The sequence below is a fragment of the Branchiostoma belcheri genome, unplaced genomic scaffold (genome assembly GCF_001625305.1).
Source record: "Branchiostoma belcheri isolate BF01 breed outbred unplaced genomic scaffold, Haploidv18h27 scaffold103, whole genome shotgun sequence".
NCBI classification, from domain to species: Eukaryota; Metazoa; Chordata; class Leptocardii; order Amphioxiformes; family Branchiostomatidae; genus Branchiostoma; species Branchiostoma belcheri.
The window spans coordinates 1,225,692-1,240,229 of record NW_017802414.1 but is presented as its reverse complement, the minus strand read 5'-3'; the positions used below and the strand labels follow the sequence as shown (position 1 = coordinate 1,240,229).

Here is a 14,538-nt window from a genome sequence, read left to right as displayed (position 1 = left end):
TAAATTATATTGATGTTCGCCTTCACTTAACTTCCAAATGTGGCAAGTATGAAATTCCCAGCAGTTACAGCTATGAAATTATGAAAATTTCCCTAATTATGCAAATTAGGTCTTCATTTACATAATACATATCCTCGGGTGGTTTTTTTCGTTCTCAATTACATGTCACAAGTGTTTCATAGTCCTATTATCGAACAAAGCAGATTTATAGAATGTCCTCATTAATTAATATGCAAATTAGCTCCTGATTTGTCATTGATGATGTCAAGCATCACTTCAGCTACCTACATATAAAAAATCATGACAATCCGCCAACTGGTTCTTGAGTTATCCTTCTTCAAAAATTTTTCAACAAATGCTCCTGCAGTTCCACAACAGGCTGCTAGGGGGTCCAAACTCATGTCACTTCTTTCCTACTCCAAGAGCTATCTACCACCAAAAATTTGTGACCTTAGTATGTCCAGATCGCGAGATATCAAAACCGGATGTTCTGTTGCAGTACCTAGGAAAGCCGCCAGGGGGGCCAAAATCTAATCATGTCTAGCTCTCATGAAGACCTACCCACCTACTAAGTTTCATGACAATGCATATTAAGCTTCTTGAGTTATGCTGTTCACAGACAAACAGACAGACAGACAAACAGGCGGACAAACGCTACTGAAAACATAACCTTCTTGGCGAAGGTAATAAAAAGAATTATGTATTTACTAGGATATCGTTAATAGTGATGATTGTTTCATTTTCAGATTCCAGCAGAATCCGTCTTGCCGAAGGTTCCGGTCCAAACGAGGGACGTGTGGAAGTCCGGCCGGCCGACAGTTCCAGATGGGGCACAGTCTGTCACAACGGTTTCGACTTGAAGGATGCAGAAGTTGTCTGCAGGATGCTGGGCTACGCGAATGTCTATCGAGTGCGCCCTAATGCCTATTTTGGCGAAGGTATCACTTTCTTGATTTACCTCGCAGTTCAATATAATGAATTCTACCAACACAGATGAACTTTCAAGATAACCTTTATTGAACATTTTGCCCGACGTTGCTAAATAAATACAGGTTTAATAAACCTACATGTTGACAATCATATGCATCGGCGTGTACAAAAGGTATTACCTTTTGTTCACGACCCGCCGTGTTTTTTGTCCGTGGGTTTGTTTTTTTGGAGAGGCCACGTCTGCTACGTTTTTCTGAAAACGTGGGAAAGGATTGGTGTGAGCAGTACGTCAATGTACGCCACTCACACGGTTGCGCAAGGCGTAAGTATCTGGTCTGCACGCCACGTCTGGCCGTGAGCGGTTGCGTGCATCGTTCGTTACGCAAGTGTGAACTGAGTTGTAACGTGTTTACAACTCACGAGCGATTCTACTTTACCTGAGCTATTGCTACTTAACCGTATGCAGGCCGTACTTACACGTGCTGCTTACGTACGGTACGTACCGATACGTACATTGCGTGCGCATCGCTCACACGGGTGGTGAATCCGCAGCCCGCACGCAGAGAAAGTTTTGCATACACTTTAAGTGCTAGGTCGTGTCTGCATGCAGCAAATCCGTAGGAATCCGTACGGAGACGGTACTCACCACTTACAGATCCCCAAAATTTGCCCAAGTTTTTGCACGTAGACATTATGCAGTTGCGCGTGAGGCGGGTTTTGACCCTCGCTATAATACCTTCAAAATGTATGACCCAATCTACAAAATTTGCAGATTATTGTAATGACTACATCTGATGATGATCTGTTAACTTTTTGAATCTCTAGGAACGGGACCGATCTACCTAGAGGACCTACAATGTGATGGGACAGAGAGTAGCCTGTTTAACTGCTCGCACAGGGGATGGTGGGTTCATGACTGTAAGCATGGTGATGACGTCGGCGTTGTTTGCGGTACGTACATTGAACATTTGGTAATATGTTACCATTTCAACGTTTGGCGTTTGATGAGAACAGTGAAGGCTTTAAGAGCGAATGTCTGTAAGGATCGAACAATGGTGGCAGGGGTAAAAAATCGATTTGGCTCAAACTGTGCACAGTGATAGTACTTGGCCCATGGCCCAACACCCATGGTTGCCATGGTAACGGCCCAAATAAGTTTCGGGGCCATTTTCCCTGATTTAGACATTTGAAAACATGAAATTTGGCATAGCTTAAGGCACAATTACGAGCAAGTGCTTGAATATCATGGAAAAACAAAATATAGGCCTAAAAGACCAACTTATCCGCTATTCTAGAATAGCTTTGAAATTTTCAAGAAGTTCATTTAAAGGACCTGGCATGGGCAACCCTAAAACAATACAGTGTTTGAGGCTTAAGAAAATGTGTTATTTCTGCCCAACTTCAAAGTGCTGTAAGTCCAAAGATGGTGATTTTTTTTGCTTCAAACTTGAATCATAGATTTATAATCATATGTGCTATAAAATGCATGCTTGCAAACTTTAAGGTCTTCTTTCATTGTCACGTGGCTGTCCTTAGAAGTAGGTCAAATTTTGAATTTTAGGAAGAATATGGTTTTCAGCCATGTCTAGAATACAATATCTAGAAAAGAAAGAAAGCAATCTGGTAAGGTGCTTTGCCCAAAGTAACACCATGTCTTGTCTATCAAATGAATACTTGTGGAGGTTGGGGTCTTGTGTCGTTGTAGTGCACTTGTCCCTAAAAGTAGGCCATATTTTGGACATGTACAAAAATTACCATATAGGGCTATGTTTGAAGCTCTAGAAATGACAAAGTAGGATGATATTTGATTTCAATCTTTGCAGGAAAGTACATATGTGTATTGTGTATCAAATAAAGACTTGTGGTTATCATTAGATAAGGTACAAACAGGTTATTTTCCTTAAAATTTCATTACTTCCATTTCTTTTTACAAAAAGGTTCATAATGTACGTCTTAAGTCTATTTCAATTTATCTTAACCTTTATCTTGAAAAAAAAAACTCTTTTCAAAATTTCAAGCTTTATAATCCAAGATGGCGGATTGCTGAAATATGCATGGCGTTATTTTATGACGTCACTGGTGTTGTTTTAGGCATTAGAAGTCTTAGTACACCCTAATATTCCATTATGAACTCTTTTTGTTACACGTTGTATACTATTGAGTTTTTAGTGAATAACTTATCTATTCGGTTTGGGCCAATAAAATTACATTAATGACGTCATTATGACGTCATATTACGCCATAACGACATAATAATTGTAGTTAACATAAATGTTTACTAGTACACCATCCTCTAAAAGATTTGGAGGTCATACGATATACCGTTCGCGAGTTGTGGGGGGGGGGACGAATGAGTCCCACAAAGCCCCAAAAAGCCCGGTCTAGATAGGGTTAAACAGCGCTCTGTAATCGGAACAGCTAACTTTAATAATTCAATGTGTTGTACGAGTTGTTCTTGATGCCTGCTTTCTGCAAGAGACCTTATAAGATTATCATAATTTTTTTCTTGTCATAATAAAGAGTCTTATTAGGCCACAGCAAGTAATTTCTATGGTTGACATCAGCATGCACGCGACTTAATTTTCAGCTGATATTTGAAAAAAAAGACATATTGTTGCCCTTTGACAGTGGTCAACATGCCGAAAATGGCCAAAGATGTTTGTTGCGATCCCTGAACATGGATTGCAGATAGGAAGAGAAAAGATAATACTCTGATTTATTGTTACCTCCATGAAAAATGGAGGTATTGTTTTTGGTGCGTCTGTCTGTCTATGTGTTTCCACAACTTTGTGGTCAACAAAACTTCAGAACGCCTTTATGGATTGTGATGATATTTAGTATCCTGGTAGGTCTAAGGTACACAAAGGTCAAGGTCAAATATGGGCCTTCTTGTGGCCGACCTTGGTACTGCAGCAGAACTTCCGGTTTGTATATCTTCTGTTCTGAACATGCTATGGTCTTGTCTTTTTTGTGACGGATAGCTTTTGCTGTCTGGAATAAGTGGGGTGGGTTTGGTCACCCTAGCAGCTTGTTCTGGAACTGCAGGTGACTTTCTGGTGAAATCGTTTTCAGCCGATAAGTCCAGACAGAAACAACGTATTTTACCTACATACCATCATTCTTGGTAGGTACCTGAGAGAGATGCCCATAATTAGATGCAAATTATGCACATAAAGACTTAATTTGCATAATTAGGGAGGAAATTCTATAATTACAGTATTTTAAATAATAAGTGCTTTTATACAGTCATGTAATCTATTTAGCACGGAGGTCGATTCGTAGTGCCAAATTTCCAATTCCACGGAAGGGTATCTCGGGAGCTAGTCTCAACGGCAAACCTTTTCTTAAACAATAATTAACAGTTTCACGGGTACTCTCTTGTCCACATATGATAAAAATCAGCACTGCATATACCAAATGTTGTTGTTTTTATTACAATGCTTAAATGTGTGTAACGTCACTATCAACGCGTTGAATGCTTATTCTAGTACAATCGACGTAGATAACCAAACTACTGATTTAAATCGACCCCAAATCTCCCAGAAATGTTTGCATTTTAAAGAACAGTAAAACAAAATTAAGATTTGAGTCGGACAGTTTTCTTTATTTAAGTGTTGATAAGGTCTAAAATGAGGTAAAAAAATGCATTGTTTTAAACTTCCAATACCAATAATTTCAGAATGCCGCCACCTTTAAAAAATCCGTCCGACACAGGTCTTGATTTTTGTCTTGCCTACAATTTATAACCTTTTTGTGGTAAATTGAACTTGTTTTTGTTGCGGTTGAAATACCATGTTTGCACGCATGTCAGGCCGTGTGAGTAAGTGCAGGGGGTAACTTATACGTATCCCCGTTAACAATAATTATGATCTTCAAGGTCACACACGATAACAGCAGTAGCTTCGTTACATGTTACATATCCCCTATAAAATAGGGCATAGATGTACTGTCCCAAAATCGGTTTATATTTGTGAAAAGGTGGATTTTTTTCTGTTAGGTGGTACCCATGTAAAAACGGGCTTGAAGCCGCGGGTTTGCTGTACATGACCGCGGGTGACCCCGGATCGAACGATCGCTTCGAATGACGTCATATCGAACATGCTTCGGTTCGAAAAAAGGTTGGAATATTTGGGACCAAATTTGACCATCGTGTACATCAACAGATACTAATTATGCAAATGATGACCTAATTTGCATAATTTATGTGAAAATTCTGTGATTCCTTTTTGGTAAATGATGGGAATTTTACCTTGTGACATATGTGTAAGTTACTTAAAGGTTAACATCACTGTGCATGTTTTATGTTAATGTAGAGGTCATTTGCATAATTCAAGAGGACATGTTGAAGTGAAGTCGAGGAGAGGAACTTTAAAGACATGATTGTGTAATTTGAATTTAAAAGAATAGATTAAACTAGACTATGGTAACTACGACCTTATTTACATAGTTAATGAGACAAATAAAAACAGTTACAAAAAGCTCACATATCACATGGATGTATAGGATCTCGGAATTCTTGTTTTGTCCTTTACTTTGATGTACATATGTTTTTCATTCCTTTTATATGCGTTGATCCCACTAAATCAAATCCATGCACAATGATTGAAAAACTTTTATTTTTTTAAAGTTGTTTTAGTGACGTTGTAATAGTTGGTAGTAACCTTGGCACAATATAGGCGTTATTTCTTGTTTAACAAGGGTTATGATGCCAACATTGGTAAAAGTAGGACTCATGTTTTTGGCCCGCCTGCCTTGTTTTTCGACCTATAGCATTAAATATGGAGTCTGTGGAGGCTGTCACCCATAGTATCTACTTGCTATGGCCTTAGGTGATAAAACTATTGGTTGTTTAAATGCATGAAGGGTCCAGCCTCGTCGGCAATGGTTATTGTATCTATGAGGTTAATACGCGATATTGATGATTCATCATACGCATTATAGTATACGGGACAATTATGTACTCAAAGATACGCCAAAAAGCAGTTACTCAAGCAACTGGATATGATTTTGGAAAAAAAAGCAGTTACTCAAACAGATGCTTGTGCCTTTTGGCGTATCTTTTTATCTGGATGTCTAACCTTCATCGACGTATATACTCTTAGCCTTGTTAAAAAATTCACGTTCAGGTCACAGCAGAATCCGTCTTGTCGGAGGTTCCAGTCAGAGTGAAGGACGTGTGGAAGTCCGACCGGCCGACAGTATGACCTGGGGCACAGTTTGTCACAACCAGTTTGACATGAAGGATGCAGACGTTGTTTGCAAAATGCTTGGCTACCCAAGTGCTCAACAAGTTCGTAACAATGCGTATTTTGGCCCAGGTGAGATTTACCTACTTTCAACTAATTTTCTTTTATGTACTAAGTATAAACAACATGGCCTTATATACAACACAACAGCTATGCTATATTCATTTTACATACATTCATGTATTCGACGTTAGGCCATATAGACTTGATCAAATCAACTTTATTGCTAAACATCTGTAAGTGTGTGACGGAGCAGAAACAAGTGTTGATACATTTTTTTTTAAATTTTGTCGCCGGTTACTTTTACTAATAATCGTTAATGTACACCCATGGCCTAAACATAATTGTAAGTGTATGAACATAAAAAAGATAAATAACCATTGAAATTATCACGAAAGTTCATCTGTGTTGGTAAAATGTTGAACTTAATTCCAACAAAAAGATCACACAGAGACAAAATTTTAAACGACCACTCTCGCCTTCATCAGGATAATGAATTACCAATCACTTCAAAACGTAATCTCGGTGAGACAGAACGCACCTTGAGGACCAGATTTCTAGAACACAAACGCCCCAGCTCGCTCTCATAGGAATTTTGTCAACACATTAACATTAAATCACTGGGCCATATCGACTTATTGGAAAAAGTTAGAATACTGGACTCTGATAAAGACTACGTTTTAAGAGGAGATATATATCAGGGCACTCCAACCATAACCTAACAGAGACGGAGGACGATATAAACTCCGATCCCTGGCACTTGTGATAAATTGCTTATGTCACGTATCCGTAAAGTCTTGTGAATAAGGGTCACGTGGCTGTAACCATAACTCGTGGCCGTTGAAAATTGTACCTTTGTGTAACCTTTGTGTTGGAATAAAGTTTAACATTTTACTACACCCCTTGAAATTCAATAACATAAGCTAAAGTACTACTTGAATTTCTCTTCGCCATATCTCAATGTTGCCTGATATAATTGGTGTCGTTTCCTTTATAGGAAGAGGGCCAATCTTCATGGATGACCTGCATTGTAATGGGGACGAGACTAGCCTGTTCAACTGCTCGTACCCAGGATGGATGATTCACGATCTAAACTGTAGGTACGACCAAGCTGCAGGCGTGGAGTGTACAGGTGCGTCCATTTTTAAATGTTGTACAAGCATTTAAAAATGAACGTTTTTGTTTAATCATATACTTACAAAGATATTTAAAACATCTTATTCACAACAATTCTGTATAGACGACCTAAATGATTGAATTTTGGGAGAATATGTTTTACAATCATCTGACTAGTATGTAATGTAATTGCATAGAACTCCATATGTTTATAAAAAAGAGCAAATACCCAATTACATAATATAAACGTCCAAAATTTTCGAACTTTCGTAAGAAAATATTTTACAAACCGACATGTATACATGTAATTGTATATTGAACTTCATACATGTATGTTTGTAAACAACAACAAAAACGATTTTCCATGTCTACTTTCATCAAAAATAGGAGAACCTTTCCTGTTGGTTTCTACCTTATTCGATGGAACATTTCAAATTGAAATCAAGGACGGGTCAAAGGTCAATGCGTTATCGTTGTCGCCATTGTCACTGGACTACGACCCTATGACTGACTTCATGTACTGGGCGGAATATGGAAGCATCGGGCGGGCTCGTCGTGATGGAAGTAACACAGAGACCATTGTGGAGTTGCGAGGCTACAGTGGGTGATATTCGCCAATCTTTTTCTTGTTACTGCTCATCGCTGTACAGTATGCCTTATGGAATTTCACATGTATACGCTTGTACTACTGCATGGAGCTTTCATTGTAGACTAAATTGAAAGGAAAATCACTTACTTGCTGTTCTGGTCAGTTGAAAACATCCACCTTCAAGTTTTGAATAAAATGTCACTATTTGTGAAATCTTCATATTAAATGTCGAGAGTTTTTTCAACGGAATTTGAATAAAAATGTATCCCCCTCTATCTTTTCTTATTTACTGACTGCAACATATGATATATCCATCTGTTGTTAAATGTAGCTTACACGTGCAGCAGATTGGACCATGCTGGTGGGAATGTGTACTGGAGTGACATTGGCGGACACATCTCAGTAGCCCGGAAGGACGGATCGTTTGTCAGGACACTTCTGACATCACAAGGCACTCTTAAGCAGCTGGTCCTGGATCCCAGAAACGGGTGATTTTATTTAAAACAAACAGGGCTCAAAAATGATTGCAGTGTTTTTGACATCATCTTTATTGAATTGACGAAACAATTTAGCAATAAAGAAGATAAAGAGTCAAAAACGCCTCGGTCCAAAAACACCCCTTTAGACAGATCAACAGTGAAGCCAGTAGTGGCAAACTATTGGACATGCTAAAACACAGGGCATTTCAGAACTTCACAAAAAAGGTAACAAAACTACAAGATAGCAATATAGATAGCCCATCAGTCCATTAGGTTTTTAAAATAACATGACTGTCCATTACCACAGATAAAACCAACAGCATGGGTTCATTTTACCTCTCCCTTGGGAATCAGCAACTTCACAGAAAAGGTAATAGTCTAATTTTGCACTCGATGGAATTAAAGGATAATCGACACTCACTCAAGCTGAACAGTAACAACAGCCTCTTCAACATGTTGCCCTGCTTCTCCAGAATTCACAGTAACACACGTTTGGCCCAACCCCTTATAATTAGACTCAGGCCAGGGTTACATACTCTTCAACATTTTGCCCTGCTTCTCCAAAAGTAACAGTAACAGTCACACCTCATTTACTTCCCCGCACGCGCAACGTTAACCACCCCCCTACCGGGCGGCCAGGCCAGGCCGATCGGTGAAGATTAGAATCTGTCCACCGGAAGTCTCTGTTTGGTTCAGTCAAGGAAGTTTCCAAATATATAATCCCTTTTCTAACCAAACTGGTGGATCATCCACCTTTTTGGGACCATTTCTTCTTCTACCCTGTAGTCCACATTCCACATATGGTATCGCAAGGTTACCGGTTTACTTGAAGTTGAAGGGGCAGTTTACGGTCAGTTGGCGACATGACCGCACTTCGAGGTATGCCACTAAAATCAGTGTTCATGAGCAATAAAGAATCATATGAATATGACCCTATACATGTCTATCATTTACTGAATGCATGGAAATACGTTTGCACCCAGCGACACAGCGGAAAATCTTTCGAAAAGATGGGACAGCAAGGTGGACGCGGCGCATGTTGTGTTTTCACAAAACTTTCGTCACTTATTCTGTGATCACTAGAATGCTAGAAAATTGCAACAACAGCCAACATTAAACCTCCCTTTCTTATCTCATGTATTCATGGTCTTCTGAGGTATGAAACGTTAAAATACTTAGATGTATTGAACCAAAGCGAACCTCCTCACTGACCGGCGTTTTTCCCAAAACGCCATTTCAATCATCATCACCGTGTCATCACGTGACCTCACTGGAGTAAATGCTTTGAAAGGTACGTAAGAGTCGCATAGTGGCACTGTTGCACAGAAATTTAAGTACTAGTAGTTACCCCTTTCACGCAAAACGTTGTATAAGTTACCCGCTTCCCTGTACCAAAAGAGTCAAGAAATATCACGTAACTTATTTACTTGCGTTACTTAGCAGATATGCCTTAGAGACAACTTACTCCTCTTTTAGGACATAAACCAACGTAGCCTGGGTGCCATCCGATTTGTATAACGGCTACCCCGAAAAAATCGTCTGGGAACGGTTACACTCTTTCCGTCTGGTGATGATGTCACGAAATGAGCTAAGCCACGTGAGGCCCGGTTGGCGGAGCCTTTTCTGATTGGATGGCACGTAGACGCCTTTGTCCAATCAGATCGCCTAATTTCTCACGTGACCCTGTTGTTTTGTCGGGGTCAAAAAATCTGCCGCGAGATTCACACATGTACGTCGAGTGCAGCTATTTCTTGTAGCAAGATGTTTTTTATGGCCTTGTTTTCGTCTTATCATCGCGAAATCGCGCTGGTAACACTTGTTAGCAGTTCCATGCTAAGAAGGACAGCATGCCGTTCGATGAAATCCTCACAAAGATCGGCAGTTTGCGGCGATGGCGTCGGCACAGCTCCCGGGGAAAGGCAATCCCTCTCCCCCGAACTATGCCGACTGTTGTCGTCTTTGCAGCGTCAATCTTCGCGGAGACGGGAGACTACAGTCATTTCGGAAGATTTTTGACCAACCAAAGGATGCCAACGAGGGAAAACTTTGCGACCGGCTGTCTGCTATCGGCGTAGTTCTAGTCCAAAGGGAGGGTGCGTCCGAACGGCTATGCAAGAAGTGCACGCGAAGTGTGGGGCAAATCGAGCAAGCCTTGGAGCAGCTGAAAGCCTGGCAAGAAATCGACGACCGAGGATTGGAGGCCACAACAACGCCGGAATCTTCTCAGAGAACGACCCCGTCGCTTGAGCCAAGGATTCTGCCAACAGTTCCAGAGATACCCCTACCAAAAACGCCTGAGCCCGCCGAGAAAGACAAGCGTTCTCGCGAGCCGACCCCCACCAAAACACCACGGGCTCTGAAAAAGCTTTGCAGCGCAAAGGGATTGAAAGTTCCTCCGCCAAGAACCAGTCAGACAAAGGTGAGCTAGTTCATATTCTTTTGTCTACAGAAAGATACTAAGGCTTCAAAAAATCAAGTCCCGATCTATAACGTTGTATATCATAAATTTGTTTTGGTGCCCTGGTATTTGCGGTGCAACATAGAGTAGTAGCCCCCCTCCCCCACTAGTCGCACATTTCTTTAGAATATTGTAATTTTTCCATGCAACGCCGTGGTAGATAGTGCCATCTATGGGAATTGTTGTGTTGATCATAGCATCATTGATTTAGACAATGTATTGATATCACAAGTAATTTTTAATCAGTACGATGACAAATTATTACTGCTGTTATTATAGCACGATTCACAAAATATACTGAATTTGTATTACCTGGGCTACATAACACATTTTGAACTCAAGCAGAACAAATTCAGGAGTCTTGCTGTTACTGTTTTCTCAACATACTGTAATTCCTGATTTTTTCACTGTACTTTTATGTTCACTGTTTTCACTGTCACTTGTGTACAGTGAACTTATCAATACAGTTAACAAATAATTTCTTTTTCCTGCACCTGTTGCCACCGTGAACATGTCCATTTTTCTCAGTCTGAAATTTTGCTACCGTGAACATAAAGTGAATTACAGTAGTGAGTATAAAAGCTTACTGTGCAGCTGTGCAAGAACTACTGATTTCTTCCAGAGCTCACGACACGGTGTGACTTTTTAGTCTAGGTGCAAAATCATTGTTTATCAACACAAATGATAGAGGATGACATTTTCCTACATTTAAGAAGAATGACATGTCCATGGTGTTGGAGTAAACATTTTAAACATGTGCTGTTATGTATGAAAAATTTTATTAATATAGTATTTTTATAATGAAAGCATATGGACCATTATTAGGTTAATTGATCAAGAGAAATATCTGTTCTTTCAGATCACAGCCACGTATCCATCACGGCCCGACAGACCTGACAATGTCACGTGCAAGGACCAGGTTGCAGGGATTGTGGAAAACCTGGCAGTTCAAGACTGCAGCAAGACTGATGATGACATGTGACAGTTTGTCAGACCAGCTCAAAAGCGAAATGCTGCACATCGTAAATTCAGAATGCCAGAACTTGACAGCTACAAACAACATGTTCCTTCTCCAGAGGTCTACAGCCCACCAGCTAGAAAACTTCTCCATCAAAGCTCTCCACAGTGACTTGAAGCGACTTGCACCATTTTCCCTCTCCGTCTTGGACACAATAACTAAGCAATCTGTACCCCACTCAAGTGCAAGTGCTGCTGTGGCACTACGTGGCCGTGAACCTAGACTGGCAGCATTTGCATACTACTATGCTGTGCTGCAGTACGGTGGGGCGAAGAAGGCTGTCTTCAACCGGCTGAGTAAAATGGGAATCACCACCAGCCAGGGGAATGCCAGGTTGAAACAGGAGCAGATGGCGAAGATGTGTGGAGAGGGACTGAAGGAGTTGAAGAGAGCCACAGAACACTGTACTACGCAGAACAATCACAGGAAACAGACACACAGAAAACGGACACACCACACAACCAAGACCACAACAACAACCCTTCACCAGTTGAACAGTCCATGCCAACCCCCTTCCAAGTAACAAGTGAAGACATGGATGATCTTGAAGTTGACTTTCTGAACATTTCCATTGACGACACCCCCAGCCCTTAACCATCCTCACCACCTCCAACATATTCCATCATCTTTGACAACCTCGATTTCTACGTCACAACACACCACCAGTTTAAACCAACAGGAACAAATCTATCCACTGGACTCACCATGAAGCAGTAGAGGACAGAGTATCAGCCCACCACCTGCCAGATGATGAACCCATCAAGCCGCTGCCATTGTACGAGATTGGGGATTCTCTACCTACACCAGACACCTGGGCTGATCTGCGGAGAGACTTCATTATCCTTGGTAGTCGAATCCTCACCAGACACGTGCCAGCATTCAGACAGTTCTCCAACGTTGTAGTGAACCACATACCCCACCAATACACAGACACAATGGGCCAGCCTTCAAAGGAGGTAAGCTTGACACTTCATAGAGTATTTTGTGCCAACTTGTCATTAGCCTGAGTGACATCTGTGTTATAACATGGGTCCCTGCACTCCCCTGACATGGGTTGGCGAGTTCAAGGACCCCTGTTACAAAATAGATGGCACCCAGCCTAACTTGTCACCTCTATATGCTATGTACCCGGTCCATTGTATTGGTCTGCAAAACACAGGCTACCATCTCCAGTATGGTAATTTGTAAATTGTATATCTTATGTTAGAGGAAATAGAGCATGGTATTTCCCTTGTTATTTGTATCATTTCTATTCCTGTATATTTCTACATGTATTCCTGTACATGGGTGAGTGTATGAACTATTCAATTTCTATTCCTGTACAGGGGTGATTGTAAGAACTTTTCAAAGTAGTCATTGAATAAATGTGCTTGACTTATATGTGCATTGTCCCTTTCTGTGTGTGACTCAACTAGTTTTATATTGGGCCATGTTGATCTGATTATATGGATGACATCCTCTGGGAACCCAAAACTTGATGCGAGTGTGTGAATAAAAAAAGGCGCCTTTATTACAAAATCTTGGTGGCTGTGATGGTTGAACAAATTAATAGTACTAAACACACAGAGTAATTCATCATTGGCATGGAGACTTCATTTTCATCCCTTCACATTTTCTTCTTGTCCTTGGGAATGGATTTTGGCACTCTGCGACATGAGTATCATTTTCCAATTTTTTTTTTCCATTTACATCTATTTGCTCATTTTGTAGCTACTTTGTATGAATTACAGTATGATCAAAACCTTTTTTTAATGGACGAAAATCCATGCGCGCACGGATGTCACCCATATAATCAAATCAACATGGCCTTGCCAGTAGGCAAAAAAATACCATGAGAAAGTATTATGATCACTTAACTGGCCAGCAGAGTAGTCGAGTTATATAATAAAGCAAGGGCAATGTCTTTCTTGTTTCCAGTTCCCCCACGGTCTTCTTTTCAAGAATGAAACCGTCTCTGGAGATCTTGTGGATATCCTAAAGCACATACAGAGAGAGTAAGTGTTGTGGATATATGGGTAATAGGTTTTTTAAATGTCTCGGTACATGGGGACACTGCATTTTTTTTCTTATCCTGCCTACCCATAAATAAATCTTACTCCGAGAACAGCTGTAATGCATGTAGAATTTGATTTGGTGTGTAAATGGATGCCTAACACACCAATGTAATGACTCCTTTCCTTTTATAGGATGGTTCTGTAGCATATGACATCTGTTATATTTGTATATCTAGGAATTTCTTGGGTAGTGTGCACCTTAATGTTAGCCTGGGTGCCATCTGATTTGTAATGTCAACCCCGAAAAAATAAATTGGGGTTGCAGTTACAAATCGGATGGCACCCAGGGTAACCTTAAGTTTGATATCATAACAAGGAATTTGTTTTTTGTGAACAGCAAAAATATAACAACAAGTTTACAACATATCTTGTCTCCTTCATGCAGATACGTTCCAAGAACAGCATCAGGAGGACTCAGACCGATCTTTGTGGGGGGTGACCGCCTGACAGGAGGATGCAGCAGGAACATGCAGTGGTCGTTTGGAGAGGGCGAGACTGCCGAGGACAGACTCGAGGGCCTGATGTTGAAGTTTGAAGACTGGCACGCGATCAAAACTCTGTACCAGGTGATTCAGATATGCTACATGTTATGGTATCCCTATCTAATTGTGTTATGTACTTTAAGCAAAAGGTCCAGGATATGTTATC

The 14,538-nt window shown here is 40.5% G+C and overlaps 1 protein-coding gene and 1 pseudogene across 1 annotated transcript; both read left to right on the top strand.

The window, feature by feature from the left end:
• Window positions 1-727: 727 nt before the first annotated feature.
• Window positions 728-8,373, top strand: LOC109475452 (deleted in malignant brain tumors 1 protein-like). The gene is made up of 7 exons (XM_019776053.1): window positions 728-938; window positions 1,756-1,922; window positions 4,201-4,208; window positions 6,064-6,248; window positions 7,174-7,308; window positions 7,680-7,892; window positions 8,213-8,373. Exons 1-7 carry the CDS (start codon window positions 728-730, stop codon window positions 8,371-8,373), a joined length of 1,080 nt encoding a protein of 359 aa, XP_019631612.1.
• A 1,878-nt stretch (window positions 8,374-10,251) lies between these two features.
• The window catches only part of LOC109475440, a 6,133-nt pseudogene continuing 1,846 nt past the window's right edge, over window positions 10,252-14,538 (top strand).